General features: G+C 39.5%; 1 protein-coding gene across 6 annotated transcripts in view; it reads left to right on the top strand.

The window, feature by feature from the left end:
• ETFA (electron transfer flavoprotein subunit alpha) overlaps nucleotides 1-17,868 on the top strand; it is a 102,318-nt gene that overhangs the window by 77,782 nt on the left and 6,668 nt on the right. For 2 of the 6 annotated variants that reach the window (XM_015142766.3, NM_001261119.1), the window contains 2 exon segments: nucleotides 9,853-9,918; nucleotides 14,456-14,536. In XM_015142766.3, the coding sequence (XP_014998252.1) occupies nucleotides 9,853-9,918; nucleotides 14,456-14,536 (147 nt within the window). 6 annotated transcript variants of the gene reach the window in all.

Here is a 17,868-nt window from a genome sequence, read left to right as displayed (position 1 = left end):
CCACCTCAACCTCCCAAAGTGCTAGGATTACAGGCATGAGCCAGGGCACCCAGCCTTCAAATAAAGTTTTTATTTGACCTGCTAAAATGCAAAGCTTTGTAATAGACTTGATTACATGTTCAAGTATTTTGATGTCATATACACAAATATTTCAATGTAAATTAACTGAATAGTTTTAGGTAAACATATAATACTATACTTAGCTTTTCATAATTTCAGGTACATTTAAAGTGTATTTTCCCACAATGGAAAAGCTCTGAACTGGTATAGAAGCAAATTAAGTAAATGCAAAGCATTTAATTATAAAATATCAAAATTATATTTAATTTATTATTATTAATATTTTTAGAGATGGGGTCTTACTCTGTTGCTCAGGCTGGAGTATGGCAGCATGACCATAGTTCACTGCAGCCTCGAATTTCTGATCTCAAGAAATCCTCCTGCCTCAGCTTCCCAAATAATTGGGATTATAGGCGTGAGCCTCTGAGCACAGCTGAAGTTATATTTTAATGTGAAACTATTCTCTTAAGGAAAAAAAAAACTTGTTTCAGGTCCTGTACATCTTGCATAATTGCAATTAAAAAACATTACTAAGACGCCAAAGGTTGAAATTTCACTTTTTTTCTGGTTTACATTTACATTTTTGAATTGCATTTAACAATATAGTTAATGTCCTTGTTTTAAAAAAATTCTTTTAACCTTGTATTGAGCAACTGGGTTATTAAATTTACATTTTGAACAAAAGATATAAGGTACATAATGGAAGTGTATGCTAGTGATATACATCCCACCTGCTTTGGACATATTAGACTAGAGGTGAAGAAGACATTTACGTAGTTCCCTGTACCTCCTGGGAGAAAAGATAGACTGGTTAAAAGAATATGGAGGACCTTATATCTAAGAATTAATTTGAATTTAAGATTTCAAAGAATCTTTGGCTACATATTCTCTTACTAAAAAGAAACAATTCCATCTACTGAGCCATGGAATCTCCATTCATGTGAAAAATCTTCAGAGGCTAGATGAGGGCCCCTGCTTTTCTTCAAATGGATTTTCTGGCTTTGCCTCTAGACATTTCCCTTTAGCAGTTATTTTGAACCAGATATTGACTTCATTGAAAGCCAAGTCAAAATCTTTAGCTGAAAAGTATTAGTTTTCAGTGCAGGTTACATAAATTAAAGAAACAACAACAGCAACAAAAATAATTTCAGTGCCTTGCCTTTTTTGTGAGTCAGTCTCCTTGAAGGGCTTCCAGCTGGTGCATGTGGGTGGTGGGTGTGCATTAGAGGCTTTCTAATTGACGTGCAAGTGGTTGATAGAGCAATAAATCTAAACAGTGTAGCTTGTCATTATTCATGATAAGGAGACCCAGAGCTAACGTACAAACTGATACTTTTAGTAACATGGAGTAAAAGCTAATGTTAGTTAAAATTGACAATACTTTATATATATATTTATATATAGAAACTTCAGTTGGCTCTTCACCAGGTCTCATCTTGTTTTAGGGATTTTTCTTTAAGATAAATATACTTCATGGAGTTTTAACAGATTGGTAACTTCAGCTAAAGCATATTACCAATACAGTAATAATACTGAGTCATATGTGGTAGAGAAAAAGTGCTGAATTTAGAGTCAGCCTAGGTTAAGAAGCCTGCCTTTTGAGAGTAGAATGGTGGCTTCCAGGGGCTGGGAGGTGGGGGAAATGGGGAGATGCTGGTCAAAGGATACAAAATTTCAGTTATGCTGGATGAATAAATTCTGGGGATCTATTGTACAGAATGGTGACTATAGTTAATAAGAGTGGATTAAATACTTAAGATTTGCTAAGAGAGTAAATCTTAAGTGTTCTCACCACAAAAAGTAACTGATATGATAGATATGTTAATTAGCCTGATTGTGGTAATTATTTCATAATGGCTACCTATATCAAAACATCACATTGTATACTTTAAATATACATAATTTTTATGTGTCAGATGTACCTCAGTAAAGCTGGGGAGGGAGAACCTGCCTTTTACTAGGTGTGTATACTTTTGGACAACTCAGCAAGCCTGCCTGAGCCTCTGCTTTCTCTTCTATGAAATAGGAATCATTTCTACCCTATAGAGTTGTTACAGTTAAGTGAGGTCATGTGTATAAAGTACAGCATAGTTACTGGCGTAACATAGACAGTACATGTAGCTGTGATGACTAGTGTGCTGTCTTGAATTCTAATAAAACAGGAGCTAATCTTAGTACAGCGGCATTGTCTGATGGATGGGATATAATTTGAGCTTTAAACCAAGAGTATGGGTAAAATCTTCCCTTCATGTGAAACTCAGTTTAGCCAGAATCCTACCTGAGAATTTCATAATACAGGCAGAGAGCTGTTTGAGAAAAGAGCCACAGATAGTTTTGCTTTGAATTTTGGGGCCTCTTCCAAAAAACGAAGAGACTTAAACAGGATTTGGCAAACGAAATAGTTTGGCCTTTTAAGTGAGCAGCAGGATGAAATATAGCAATATTAATGCACAGGAGGCTCCAAGAATTAGAAAATATAGTTTGGGTAATCTACTTCCCAAAGACACATTCATTATTTGCTATGATAAATTCATTTAACTCCTAACCTGGCATTTGTTATGTATATGTATATGTGTATTATGTTTTAGCTATAACAGTTGCTGTTTAAGGTTATGACTGTGTAGTCTATTGAGGAAAGAAGGTTAAGAAAGCATTTGCCATACTGTAAAACTCTTGTCCTGGTTGAGGAAGTCTTAGGGGTATTGTTTTTTTGAGCACACATAACATTGGATCTCTGAACTCTAGATAGAACCACTTACAATGATGTGTTTACATTTTTCTTTATTTAAAGAAATGTAATTTTTCATGTTCCTTCCCTACCTCTATCTAGAAAGGAACACTTTTGGCAGAAAAGAAGTTTAAAACCTGATTTTTTAAGAGAGGAAACAATATTGGCATGGTATTTGTGCTCTGAATGCTCCAGATTTAACCACCCTACTCGTATTCATATTTCATATAAACAAAAAGTAAACGTTTAAATCTCTCCATTCTGCTTTGTTTAAAGTAAAGCAGATCTGAAGTTGCTGTAGGCAGAATACTGTTCCAATTCCAGAAAAATGTGAATTTATGAGTTTATATCATAAACTCACATAATTTCAACTTCATATGTATTATATTTTTAATATGATCAACTTGATATGTCTTAGTACCTGCATCTGGGATATGTATCCTTGCACAAAGATTGTGTTAGAAATCTGTAAAGAAATCACCCCAGCTTCCTAGGCAAGCACTGGCTAGGAAGCTGGGCAGAAATTCTAACTTTATGGTCAGTACTAAATTATAAGAAGAAACTAACAGCTATCAAAGAAAATTTTCCCCAGTACACTCCCCTGGAAGAATTGTATCAAGTTAGTAACAACTTTCTTGACTATAGATATATAGATAGTAATAGTTACCATTTTAAAGTGAAATTTATGACAGTTGGCTGTCTCCTTTTCTGTTTAGAACTATTAACGTTAAAAATGCCTTCTAGTTTAGAGATTTGGTGATCATTTTAGAAATAATAGCATTATAGAAATATTTTGAGTACTTTATGTGCACCTCATTTTCATCATCACAACAATCCTATTAGCTGCAGGTATTTGTCTCCATTTTAGACATAACGGCAATTGAGCCTTTGAGAGATTGAATAACTTGCTCAAGAATGCAGATTGGTAAGTGGGAGGGTCAGGATCTGAACCCAGCTCTTATTTATTTAACTGTAACAATTGAATAACGTAGTGGTTTATTTTACCTTCTCATTTTCAACTTTCTTGAGTTGAGATCTGAGCTTACTAATTTTCCATCATCCTTGTTTTCCAATATGCATTTGAGGTTATAAATCTTTCTAAGTAATGGCCAGGCATAGTGGCTCATGCCTGTAATCCCAGCACTTTGGGAGGCTGAGGCGGGTGGATCACCTGAGGTCAGGAGTTCGAGACCAGCCTGGCCAACATGGCAAAACCCCATCTCTACTAAAAATATAAAAATTAGCCGGGCGAGGTGGCACGTTCCTGTAATCCCAGCTACTCGGGAAGCTAAGGCACAAAAATCGAATCCAGGAGGTGGAGGTTGCAGTGAGCCGAGATCGTGCCACTGCACTCCAGCCTGGGCAACAGAGTAAGACTCCATCTCAAAATCAATCAGTCACTCTTTCTAAATACCACTCTAGCGGCATCCCACATGTTCTGATATACCCTCCCTTTTTTGGTGTTTTGTTCCATGTATTTTTAAATTTCCATTTTAATTTTTCTGACTCACATAATTTAGATACTTTTTACATCTTTTTTAGAATTGTGAGTTTTTGAGGAAATATTTTTCAGGTCTATCTAGAGTTTTAAGAGATAAATATAAGTTACTGGAGAACAAAATTTGATAGAGAGTTGCTTTTTCAGAGTGTAAACTCATCATATTAAACCAGTAGTTTTAATCCGCTTTTGTTTTTCCTATAATGGGCCACACTACCTGAAATTTGATAGATTTTTGTCATCTATTTGTGACTGTCTATATTGGCTACTCTCTTGTTTAATCTTGCTGCCTCTAATGCTAGTCTTCAGCTCTGCCACACTGCTGACTTTTCTTTTTGGTTCACGTTCTCATTGAGCATAAAATAACATGTAAATGGTCTTGTTCTGAGCCAATAGAAGCAACACAAACACATAAGACATTGCCATTCTATCTTTAGATGTGTTGTCAGACCATGGTCCACAGTTCCCTAGTGGAGTTTACAAGAAGGCTCTTTAGTTTGTTCTATGATTATTTTGGATTTGTGCTGCCCACATGATAACCACTAAGCCACATGTGATTATTGGGTACTTGAAATATAGTTAGTCTGACCTGAGATTACATTATTAAAATTAATTTTACCTGTTTCTTTTTACTTTAATATGGTCATTAGAAAATTTAACATTAAATATATGGCTTACAAGATATGTAAGTATAGATATATCGAATAACTCTGTTTGGGGCTTAACAGTGATGTGCGAAAATGCAGTGTAACAGAGGACAATTTTCCCCTTAGCTTCTACACGAAATTCTGGAAAAGCAGAGCTCAGATAATACATCTTAGAATTCCAGGTTTGGGCACGTGTTTTGGGTAAAGCAGGAATGATGTTCGTATATACTTACTTTCTGAAGAAAGCAGCCAAAAACCCAATCATCCACCAGAGAACACTAGCCATGTTGAATCCACAGGTTGGTCAAATTTCTATAACAGTCTAAAGATTTCATTCCAATCATCCCTCTAATTCTCAGACATGCAGTTTTATCATTAAGCCAGGACCATTAAAACCTGCTTTAAAAGCTTGTTTTGTCTAAAGGACTAAGGGAGCAGGAAAAGATGGGGATAGATGGCAAAAGTGGGCCCCTGTTTGACAGAAGGTTAGGATTAGGGTTAGGGTTAGGATTAGGGTTATACTGTCCCCTAATCTGCTTTCTGCTCCTAATGGCTTTTCCATTTCTCAGTGGCAGGTAGGAAAGTGAGGGGCTGATGAGGGACTGTAGCTCTATCACACCTCTTTTCCATTTTCCTTTATTGGATTACAGATTTTTGTGACCTTGCCATAGCCTGTAATTGTTAGACTGTGAGCTTCTTGAGGACAGGACACAGAGAATTAGTCATCTTTATATTACCTGTAAGGTACAGTAAGAACATCGACAACAGTAAAATCAGTTACCCAGTGCTGCTCAACTCTTTCCTGTTATGGTACACTTAGACAGTTTTAGTATTTGTACCACGGGATTCTGGCCACCCAGTACTTCTAGTCCACACAACTCTTTTGTAAGTACTCCTGTCTCAAGTTACTTTACTGCCATCTGTTGGAAAGTTACTGTAATAAAAATACACGGCTATAGTGACTGTTATGAGTGGTGCCCTCCTTTTGAGTTATTCAGTGTGCAGCCTGCTCAGCTGTACATGGTAGTCCTGAGACTACCCCAGGAGCCCACCTGGCCACCTAGTGGGCTGAGAAAATAAATACTTGAACCTCAACCCATGAGTGACACATCAAGGTTTCTTGGGAAATCTGATACTATGCTAAGGACTGGAGCCTCAACAGTAACCCTATAAAGCAGGAGTTCTTATAATTCCAGTGTTTTGGATGAGCAATCTGAGGCATAGAGAGGTTAAATGAATGGCCCATGGTCATGCAGCTATCAGATGGCAGAACTGGGATCTGAATGGAGGCAATGAGGCTACAGAACCTAGGTTCTTAACCACAGTGATACGGTAAACCTGTTAAACCGCATCAGATGCAGCAGTATCTCAGTCCTGCTTCCCTTTCTATCTCAGCCCACTGTAACTAGTTTAGACCTCAGCCCCTGAGTTCTTTGAGTGAGTCTATAGGTTTTGGCAAAGGAAGAGGTATTTGTGGTTTTTTTTCTGCCAGTCATTGTTTGTGTTAAGGTTAAGTGCTATCCCTTCTCTATATTTCAGAATAAACTCTGGTCCTCTTCCCATCCTGTGGCTTTACTTCTCCACACAGTCCCTGTTCTTGGCATCACAGAGTGATCAACACAGACTGCTATCAGCCACCTGGGTTGATCCATTCTCTTCTAAATTCTCACTCTTGTAGATTCTAAAGCCACGAGGCCTATCTCTAGGACTATCCCTCCTTTCTGTTTCTGTTTGTTCCTTTAATCCCCTCAGTCCCCTGCCACACCTTGTATAACCCTTAATTGCTGTACTCCCTGGCAACATCTCTCACTTTCTCTCCAAGTTATCTTACTATCTGATTTAAAAGGAAAGTGCCTCAGGGAAGGGATTGTCTTGTTATGTTGTGAAGCAGTATCTGACGTGCCCCATAAATTAGCATCTGAGTTTTGTATATACTAATTATTATTATTATTGAAATACAAAAATGCTTTCTGAACCATGAGGAATTAGACTAAGATATTAGTCTAATTGCCTGTAGATGTTTTTTAAAAAGAAGGAAAAAAGCCTCTCTTCCTGCCTGAGAGAGCTATCAGCCTCAGAGCAGCAGCCAAAATCCCTGGACTTGTTCTGGGTTATAGTCTCAGTGCTGTTATGTTTATTCAGAGGACCATGTTTGCAAGACAGTAAAATAAAGCCCTGTTGGTCATGTGGATCCATTTGGACCATTTATTGTGATCAGAAAGGTAGAAATGGCCCTGGAGCACCTGCCTTCAGCGTGTTTTGGCCCAGAATCTCTTATTTCCTTAGTGACATTTACAGGTAAAGTCAATGGAGTTCATTTTTGGGGACACAGTGGGTTTTAAGTAATTTTCATTTGTATTATATTTATGTTTGCTGCCAGAGTGAATCAACATTTTCATTAGCATTTTATAATGCACATTAGCATTTTATAATACAGTAGGACTTGAATTTACTGTAGACGTGTATGACAGAAAGACTCATTTACAGGACGATCGGTCTTTTCCAGTGCTTACTTTGAGAATATACCTAGAAGAATGGTATCTAGCTAAATAGCTTGCTTTAAAAATATTTATGTTAAAATTTGTTTGCCGGGTTTTTCTGAATATGAACGTTAGTATATTTTGATTAACAATTTAACAAATGTCCCTTCATGAATGAAATGCTAGTCAGAATAAACTGAGGTGACCTTAAAATTATCTCTTGAAGGCTGGGCGCGGTGGCTCATGCTGGTAATCCCAGCACTTTGGGAGGCCGAGGTGGGCAGATCACAAGGTCAGGAGTTCGAGACCAGCCTGGCCAACATAGTGAAAACCCATCTCTACCAAAAATACAAAAATCAACCGGGTGGGGTGGCATACACCTGTAGTCCCAGCTGCTCAGGAGGCTGAGGCGGGAGAATCGCTTGAACCTAGGAGGTGGAAGTTGCAGTGAGCCAAGACTACGCCATTGCACTCCAGCCTGGGTGACAGAGTGAGACTCCGTCTCAAAAAAAAAAAAAACAAAAAAACTATTGAATTACTTGTAAATCTTAAGTAGAAAGTAGTAGAAGAGGTTTACTACTTATGCTAGCGTCCATGTGTGAGAGACAGTATGATGTCAGGGCCTTATTGCATTGTCCGACTGTGTAGGATCACAATTGACACACTGGATGCATTCAAGGTAGAATCACAGAGCATGCAATTGCTTTTTAATCCTCATCCATACTTTCTGCAGCATTCCTCCCCACCCTAAGACACAGTCTTATTACCCCAAATTGTTCTTCAGGCTTTTGGTAACTATAGAACAAGTTGATTAAAAATACAAGCTCATCTCATTTTTAGATAATTAACTCACTTTGGGGACTAGATTGGTTCCATTTCCAGGTTACATGGTGCTGCTCTAGGAGCAGTTGGACACTTTATGCTTGTAAAGATCAGGCCTAGGGAGTACTGCAGGGGGCTGGACAGTTCTAAGATTCAGGCTGCCAAAGAGCTGAGGGATTACCTATTATAGTGGTTCTCCAGCTCTGGCTATACATCAGAGTATCCTGGGGAGCTTTCTTTACAAGCACCAGTGCTGGAGCTGTACCTCTTCTGTTTACAACTGGAAAAAGTAAGGCCCTGAATTGACTTGTATGTGGTCATATACACTTCGGTGCTATGAAAAATCATAACATTAGGAGGCAATAACATTATTTCCAGATCCTAGTTGAAATGCTCTCTTATTTTGGATTGAGCAATTGTTAAATGAGATCATAAGCAGTGCAGAAAACAAGGTGGGACCACCTTGACACTGTCATTGACTTTTGCAGTATCTGCCCAATAAGAAAACTAAGTATAACAGAACCACCTTCAGTGCCTTCCACATATTATTCATATCGAGGAGAGACTTTACTGTCAGTTGTGACAAAACCTTAGTGTCAGTCTGGTTACATGGTAGTTATACCTCCTACCCAGGCCAGGACTTGTTTGTTCATTTTTTGTGTGGGAAAAGGTTTTCAATTGAAGCTTTAGTTATACCTGGTAAACAAAATGAAGCAGGTAAGCTCTTCTAATTAAGCACTTATTAAAGTGCTTAAAAATTTTCATAATGGAAGTGTGTTTTTATTTTCAAACATAGGTACTGTAAAAATTTTAGATAAGGAGACAGAACAGTGTCAGTCATTCCCTTTGTAATTATTGAGGGCAGAGAGGCAGGAAGAGGTACAAATATCAACATTTACCGAAAAACTATGGTATGGAGGCCTTTTTGCTAGGCTCTGGAAACACAAAGGTTCAGCCCATGCCTTTGAGAAGTTTGTTATTTTTTATTCAGAGAGAACGTGTGTGTGTGTGTGTGTGTGTGTGTGTGTGTGTTTAAAATCTCTTGATAGTGATTTGTATTTCTGGTTTTTCTAAATACAAAGTTTAGTAAACATATCTTTATTACCATTTTAACAATTATCTTTTTGTGATAAGGCGAACAATTAAGCCAAACAACTAAGTCAAAATTTATTTTAATATATTTGAGTATATGTGTTTATATGTTAATATACAATGTGTGTATGTTGTTAATTGTTAATGGGTATGTACAGCATGTATGGGTTGTGCAGTGATTTTCAAGTGAGTGCCACAGATGAAAAATGCTACCTTACAGGTAATTGTGAGATTGAGACACTTGATGTAAAATGCTTAACACTGTGTCTGGCACATAGTACATGTTCAGTAGTCCTCATTATCCACATATTTATTACACCACCACTGCTATAGAAATTCACAGGAAAAAGAGAACTGTAGGTTAAGGAGATCAGAGAAAAAGGAAAGCATAATTTAAGCAATACATTTTGCCTCTGTTTTATTTAACATGACTTTTGCCTAAGACTTAAACTGCTAATAGCAAACACTTTGGAAAGTATTATATAACATAAATATGTATTAATAACGTGACCTCTTTTATTTCAGGAACTTTATATTGCTGTTGGAATATCTGGAGCCATCCAACATTTAGCTGGGATGAAAGACAGCAAGGTAATTATACATCAGTGATGCTAAAAGAAAACATTTCCACATTTTAGGATTTGGCTTACCTTGTATGTTTCCATGTAGTTACAGTGCATGTAGTCAAGCCATTCACACTAATATAGATCTGGGAACCAAAAGAAATAAAAGCTACCGTTCACTGCCTTAAAAATTATTGGTCACAGAGGCAGTGCTGTGTCATGGAAAGAGGCCTGAACCTGAGTTATAGCTCCACTGCTAACTTAATGCATGATGAGTGCTGTCTGCAAACTCAGTTTCTTTGTCTACTAAATGTGGGTATTGAATGACAATCACTAAGGTTCCCTTCAGCTGTGACAATCTGTGGATAGAAAATGTGAGGCTTAAACAATTTGATGAGGTTCTGAACGTCTAACTTATTTTTGAGGTTTTGATCCCTGATTCTCTCTCTCTCTGCTTCACTTTGGTCCTCTAACCGTCACAATCTCATATATCAGCAGGGCCCCTGTTCTTGGGTTGTTATCAAAGTATAACCAACACATTTTGGGTTGGAGCATCAGGCCATCTTAATATCTCAGTATCTCAGTAATTATCAAAAGTACAATAAGTATGGGGCTGGGCGTGGTAGCTCATGCCTGTAATCCCAGCACTTTGGGAGAACAAGGTGGGCAGATCATGAGGTCAGGAGATCGAGACCATCTTGGCTAACACGGTGAAACCTGATCTCTACTAACATGGTGAAACCTAGTCTCTACTAAAAATACAAAAAAAAAAAAAATATTAGCCAGGTGTGGTGGCGGGCGCCTGTAGTCCCAGCTACTCGGGAGGCTGAGGCAGGAGAATGGTGTGAACCTGGGAGGCAGAGCTTGCAGTGAGCCGAGATTGCGCCACTGCACTCCAGCCTGGGCAACACAGCGAGACTCCGTCTCAAAAAAAAAAAAAAGTCAAGTGTTTCCTTCCTCTACTTATTGCCCTTTTTTTTTTGACACGGAGTCTTGCTGTGTTGCCCAGGCTGATGTCGCCCAGGCTGGAGTGCAGTGGCCTGATCTTGGCTCACTGCTAGCTCCGCCTCCTGGGTTCATGCCATTCTCCTGCCTCAGCCTCCCAAGTAGCTGGGACTACAGGCGCCCACCACCACACCTGGCTAAATTTTTTGTATTTTTAGTAGAGACAGGGTTTCACCGTGTTAGCAAGGATGGTCTCAATCCCCTGACCTCGTGATCCACCCACTTCAGCCTCCCAAAGTGCTGGGATTACAGGCGTTAGCCACTGTGCCTGGCCAGGAAACACTTGATTTTAACTTGCTACTTGGACTACTCTGGAAGTCCTGTGTAATGACTCTGAACATATATTTCAGAATATGACACATTAATTCATGCATAATAATGTATGGTTTGAATTATGAACTTGTCTTTCATGAAGTCAGAGATGCCTCTGACATTCCTGCATTTATCCATTCAGATGGAAGCTTGATATAAAAGATAATAAAACTTTTAACAGGCTTAACTTCTTCTAACTTGAAATGCATGCACTACCTCTTTGTAGCTTCTAAATGAACTGGCCCAAAACCAGTCAGATTTTACAGTTGGATGGTAAGTTTCTTTACTGAGCTATGAAAACAGCAGTGCCAATAGGGAAAATGTGATTGCTGCATTAAGAAAAAATAAATAAAAAGAAAGAAATTCCAGCATCAGCAGCCTTAAAGTATATTTTTAGCCAGCCCAGTTCAGACATAGCTAGAATTCTGCTTCTCTAAAAATAAAAGATTCTGCCTGTCAAGAAGATACCAGTGAAAATTCTCACCCCACGCCAACAGGGCTGGATTGTGGGAAAGACACTAGGTAGTGTACGTCAGAGCAAATAGGGAACAGTTGAAGTAAGGAGACTGGTGTTGGGGGTCAGCCAAGACTTTGTATCTCCATCTAGTCAACAAATGTTTATTAAGATCGTTCCTTATACTAGAAGCTGGGAATGCTTAAATGAAAAAGGCATAGCCCTTGTTGTCACTGTCCCGTCCTGTTGTCTGTGTCGTCCGCTGTTGTCATAGCCCCATTATCTGCATAGGAGACAGTCTTTAGTTATATTGGTTTTAAGTTCTAAAATGGGATATTAGAATGGTTTAAATCTGACAGTTGCATTCCCTACAAGCTGCAATTTTAATTAGAATTCTGGTTTAGTTGAAGGAATTCAAGATTTGATTGTTAAATCAAATGAATCTAATGAAAGCAATTTCTGAACTAATATATAGTAATATGGTTGAGGCCACGTGCGGTGGCTCATGCCTGTAATCCCAGCACTTTGGGAGGCCGAGGTGGGCAGAGCACCTGAGGTCAGCAGATTGAGACCATCCTGGCTAACAAGATGAAACCCCGTTTCTACTAAAAATACAAAAAATTAGCTGGGCGTGGTGGCAGGCACCTGTAGTCCCAGCTACTCGGGAGGCTGAAGCAGGAGAATGGTGTGAACCCGGGAGGCGGAGCTTGCAGTGAGCTGAGATTGCGCCACTGCACTCCAGCCTGGGCGACAGAACAGGACTCTGTCTCAAAAAAAAAAAAAAAAAAAAGTAATAATAATAATATGGTTGAATACAATCTATGCGTTTCAAAGCTCTGTAAGAAGGAAGAACTTGAGCTTGCAAGGAGCTATTGAGAGAGCTTTGGATACGAGCAAGACTTTATCATAGTTCTTTACAATTGATTATTTAGAAATACTATTTTAATAATCCGAAGAACAATAACCAGCCCACATCTTTTTTGTTAAATACTGTAGTGGTTCCTTGCCTACAGTTATATGCTCTCTCTCTAAAAATAACTTTTAAGGCAGGTATGGTGGCTCAGTGTCATTCTAGCACTTTGGGAGGCCAAGGCAGGAGGATCATTTGAGCCCAGGAGTTGGAGACTGGCCTAGGCAACATAGTGAGAACCCCATCTCTCCAAAAAATAAAATAATTATCTGAGCATGGTGGTACACCCCTGTGGTCCCAGCTACTCAGGAGGTTGAGGTGGGAGGATCACTTGAGCCCAGGAGATCAAGGCTTCTGTGAGCTGATTGTACAACTGCACTCCAGCCTGAGCAACACAATGAGACTCTGTCTCAAAGTAATAATGAAAATAACAATTGTTACATAGTACAATGAAGAAAGCTTATGGATGATTAAACTCCCAGATGTCTAAGTGGCCTCTAGGAGAATAATTTACCATCAATAACTAAACAAATCTCTGCTTATTGCCATGAAGCAGGTTACACATTCCCAAAAGACAAACACGTCAATGCAAATCAACATCTGCTATTCAAAATGTTTGTTCTTGTGCCTTTGAATTTGAGGCTCATGTTTGAAATTTGTTTATTGTCTCTGACCATGCGTCTTAATGTGTGTAGCATGTTTCTCTGGATTAGCAGTTACCTGGACTATATACCATGTTCCAATCTTAGACATTCTGGCATATTCTGCACATCTCTCTGAGGAACCCCTCTAAGGGAAATACACAGATGTTGGATATCATGTAGCCTGTATTTTGAGTCATGCTACATCAAAATACTTAATGTGTTTTTTAATACCAGCTGTTTTCACCACATACAGTGCCAGATAGGTAGAAACTTAATTTTACTTCTAGAGATTTGAATTATTTTTAATCCACAGTCTTATCCTCCTGCCTCCACCTCCCAAAGTGCTGGGATTATAAGTATGAGTTGCCACGCCTGGCCTGCATTTAAGAATATTTTTATAGCAAATAAGAGAAATGTTTGATAGCTTTTATAAGAGATAGAAGTAATTTGCTTGTTTTATTAATCTATTTGCTATGTACATAAGGACTTAAAGCTGTTTAACGTCCCTTAATAACAGGCTGACAAGATAGTTTAGCTTTCATATTGTTAGAATATCCCAGAATAATTTTATTTATTTTTATTTTTATTTTTGTTGAGACAGAGTCTCACTGCTGGAGTGCAGTGGCACGATCTCTGCTCACTGCAACCTCTGTCTGCCGGGTTCAAACAAGTCTCCTGCCTCAGTCTCCCAAGTAGTTGGGATTACAGGCACACGCCACCATGCCTGGCTAATGTTTGTATTTTTAGTAGAGACGGGTTTTACCATGTTGGCCAGGCTAGTCTCGAACTCCTGACCTCAGGTGATTCGCCCATCTTGGCATCCCAAAGTGCTGGGATTACAGGCGTGAGCCATTGTACCTGTCCTCCAGAATAATAATTTTTAAATAATAAATGAAGGACAAAATAGTTTGCACTACAAAGGCTGTGGATTTGGGTATGGATTTGTTACTTTTTCACCTAGAATCAGTTTTTTTTGGGTAAGTCAAAAGAAGAACTTTAAAGAAAAAATGATTTTAAATCTTTAGTACTGAGATGGGCTAGTTGTGGGTAAGAGAGAATTTTATTACATTCCAACCCAGAAATTTCTGATAAACTTACAATATTGACACAGATGCATCAAATCTTATTTTTAGACATTTTAAGAATGTTAATATATTGTAAGGGAAGTTAAAATGGAACTATCAGTCTGTGTGGAATGTTTTCTTGGTAAAAGTCAAAACTCTTTGTTTTTATTTCACAGACAATTGTGGCTATTAATAAAGACCCAGAAGCTCCAATTTTCCAAGTGGCAGATTATGGAATAGTTGCAGATTTATTTAAGGTAAGCTGCTATTATCTGGATTGTCATCCGAGAAACTCTTAGAATTGGTCAGGGACGAAGCTATTAAAAGAAAATATCATGTGTTTGTGTGTCTATGTTTATATATATACTGTTAATATATGTACACAATTTTGACCTACTTAAAGGTTAAGTTGCTCTAAGATTAGATATGTGTTGTTTATATAGAGCATTATAACTTTGCTTTTAAAAAAGAATCCAAATTGTCTTTAAAATATCCACATGGCGGCCGGGCGCCGTGGCTTACACCTGTAATCCCAGCACTTTGGGAGACCAAGGCAGGCGGATCACGAGGTCAGGAGATCGAGACCATCCTGGCTAACACGGTGAAACCCCATCTCTACTAAAAAATACAAAAATTTAGCCAGGTGTGGTAACGGCCACCTGTAGTCCCAGCTACTCGGGAGGCTGAGGCAGGAGAATGGCGTAAACCCAGGAGGCAGAGCTTGCAGTGAGCAGAGATTGTGCCACTGCACTCCAGCCTGGGTGACAGAGTGAGACTCTGTCTCAAAAAAAAAAAAAAAAATACTCACATGGTTTTTGGCATCTCATGTGCTAAGTTAATGCACAATGTGAAGTGATTCAAGTAATTTATAACCTAGAATCATATTTGGCAGGTACCCTAAAGAAATTAACATCAAACCCCCTTATTCAGGAATTTGCCAAGAATGCTAGAGCTTTTCAGGGTAGAGTAGGCACTCATATCCAGCTTATCTGACTCAATAAGAATGCTCTGCTTGCTGTGTTTGTGGGTTAATGGCCTTCCTTAGCTGATGAGTGTAGGAAGAGCACTTATTTCCCACTCCTCACACTCCACTTTTGAGTGTTCCTTCTCTCTTGCCGTTACCTCCATATTTGACCTTCCCATGAGAAAAATTACTTTCATGATATTAATTAGTGAATTACAGATGATGAGCACTTGATACTCATTTGGCCACATTTAAAGGTCATGGCCTGGTCTCTTTTCCCTGGGTCTGCCTACACGTTTCTAGGTTATCTTATGCAGAAATCACTCATGCAGGAATTGACACTCTGAAAATATAATCCAACCCTAGGAGAAGTGGGTTTGCTGGGGTAAGGAACCCCTCACGTAGAACCACAGCGAGGGGCTATGGTTCTCATGGAGAGGCTGTAGCCTGAGAACAGAGCTACAGGTGGTCCCCTCAGCAAGAGGATTGGCCTATTTCCGTGACTTCACCAGCACTGCACATGATCTAGAGGAACTAGTGACAGTGCTTGGAGAGCACATTTGTATTTTGAAGTATATGTTCATGCTCAGTGAAGGATGGAAATAGGACCCTGGAGCCAATTACTCCATGATGGCTCAGACTGCATGCAAAGACTAGGATGGGGCTCTTGCTCTGGCTCAGTGTTGGGCATACTTCCCCTCAGAAGGCCCCTGCCGTAGAGCTTAGATCTTGTCTTGGGAAAAACATTACCCCTCTTCAGTAACCCTGAAGCTCTGTATCTGGTATTTGGGGTTCAGGTAGGTCATCTGCTCGTGTTGCCTGGCCCAAGTGTGTAAGAACAAACAGTAAGGTCAGTCATTTTCCCACTAAGATGTTCCAGTGGGAAGGGGAGCTGATATGAAAAAGAGAATTTTTTTTCTCTGTATAATGATAACTTTGTTCAAGTAGTAAGAATTCAGTTCCTTACTATTGGTATGAATAGAGGGGTAAATATTCTTTTTATTTAAAAGCAAAATTAAATACTTTCTGAACCTTATCCATGTTTGCAAGTAGATGTCTACTGTATTGCCTTTTTTCCTCAAGAGAATATTTTAATAAACTTATAAGTAATTTTGTTTAAGTTAGATTCTTCTGTCTGCCTGTGTACTATGTGTTAAAACTCACATGGCAGCTTTCATGATAAGATAAACTGTTAAGCAGTTGGAAATTTTCAGTGTTCTTCCAATGGACACCTGCCTTAGGGCAGGAGCTTCTTTGTAGTCATTGTTGATGGAATGGGGTCACACACATTGTGGTCCTGCATTAAGGGCAGCTCCCAGGTTTGGCATGAGAATGTGTGTGTATGTGTGTGTGTGTGTGTGTGTGTGTGGACACAGAGGTATCTCAGTGAGAAAGAGTCCTAAGACAGTGAAGTGGAACGAGGCCTTAAAAATCATCTAGTCAGCTGACTTCCAGTTTCAGGTTCTCAGGCTCCTTTTGTATTTTAGGAAGCCCGCTTTGGACTAGAGAGAGCTTCAGACAAAGATACTGTGTTTATTTGCTTTTAGCTAGAATTGTATTAAGGCAATGACTATCTCATACAGCTTAGAAGTTCTGAAGTACATGGCCAGGAGCGGTGGCTCACACCTGCAATCCCAGCACTTTGGGATGCTGAGGTGGGCGGATCACCTGAGCTCAGGAGTTTGAGACCAGCCTGGGCAAGATGGTGAAACCCTGTCTCTACTAAAAATGTGAAAAATTAGCCAAGCATGGTAATGCATGCCTGTAATCCCAGCTACTCGAGAGGCTAGGGCACAAGAATCACTTGAGCCTGGGAGGCAGAGTTTGCAGTGAGCCAAGATGGTGCCACTGGACTCCAGCCTGGGCAACAGAGCAAGAATCTGTCTCAAAAAAATAAAAATAGGCCGGGCACGGTGGCTCACGCCTGTAATCCCAGCACTTTGGGAGGCCGAGACGGGCGGATCACGAGGTCAGGAGATCAAGATCATCCTGACTAACACGGTGAAACCCCGTCTCTACTAAAAATACAAAAATTAGCCGGGCGCGGTGGCGGGCGCCTGTAGTCTCAGTTACACGGGAGGCTGAGGCAGGAGAATGGCGTGAACCTGGAAGGCGGAGCTTGCAGTGAGTGGAGATCGCACCACTGTACTCCAGCCTGGGCGACAGAGCGAGACTCCGTCTCAAAAAAATAAATAAAATTTAAAAAAATAAAAATAAAGTTCTGAAGTACAGTTATATATATAGTTGATCAATACAAAAGTAGAGAAGTTAATCAGTCCTTTAAAAGTGCAGTTTGGGAAGCCAGGCACAATGGCTTATGCCTGTAATCCCAGCACTTTGGAAGGCCGAGGAAAGGTGGATCACTTGAGTCCAGAAGTAGGACACCAGCCTGGGCAACATGGTGAAACCCCATCTCTACAAAAAATACAAAAATTAGCCAGGTCTGGTGACATGTGCCTGTGGTCCCAGCTACTGGGGAGACTGAGGTAGGAGGATCACGTGAGCCTAGGAGATTGAGACTGCAGTGAGCCATGATTACACCACTGCACTTTGGCCTGGGCAACAGAGTAAGACCCTGTTTCAAAAAAAAAAAAAAAATCAGTTTGGGGGAAAAAAACTACAGAT

The sequence above is a fragment of the Macaca mulatta genome, chromosome 7 (assembly GCF_049350105.2).
Source record: "Macaca mulatta isolate MMU2019108-1 chromosome 7, T2T-MMU8v2.0, whole genome shotgun sequence".
Taxonomy (NCBI): domain Eukaryota; kingdom Metazoa; phylum Chordata; class Mammalia; order Primates; family Cercopithecidae; genus Macaca; species Macaca mulatta.
This window is presented reverse-complemented; position numbering and strand designations above follow the sequence as displayed.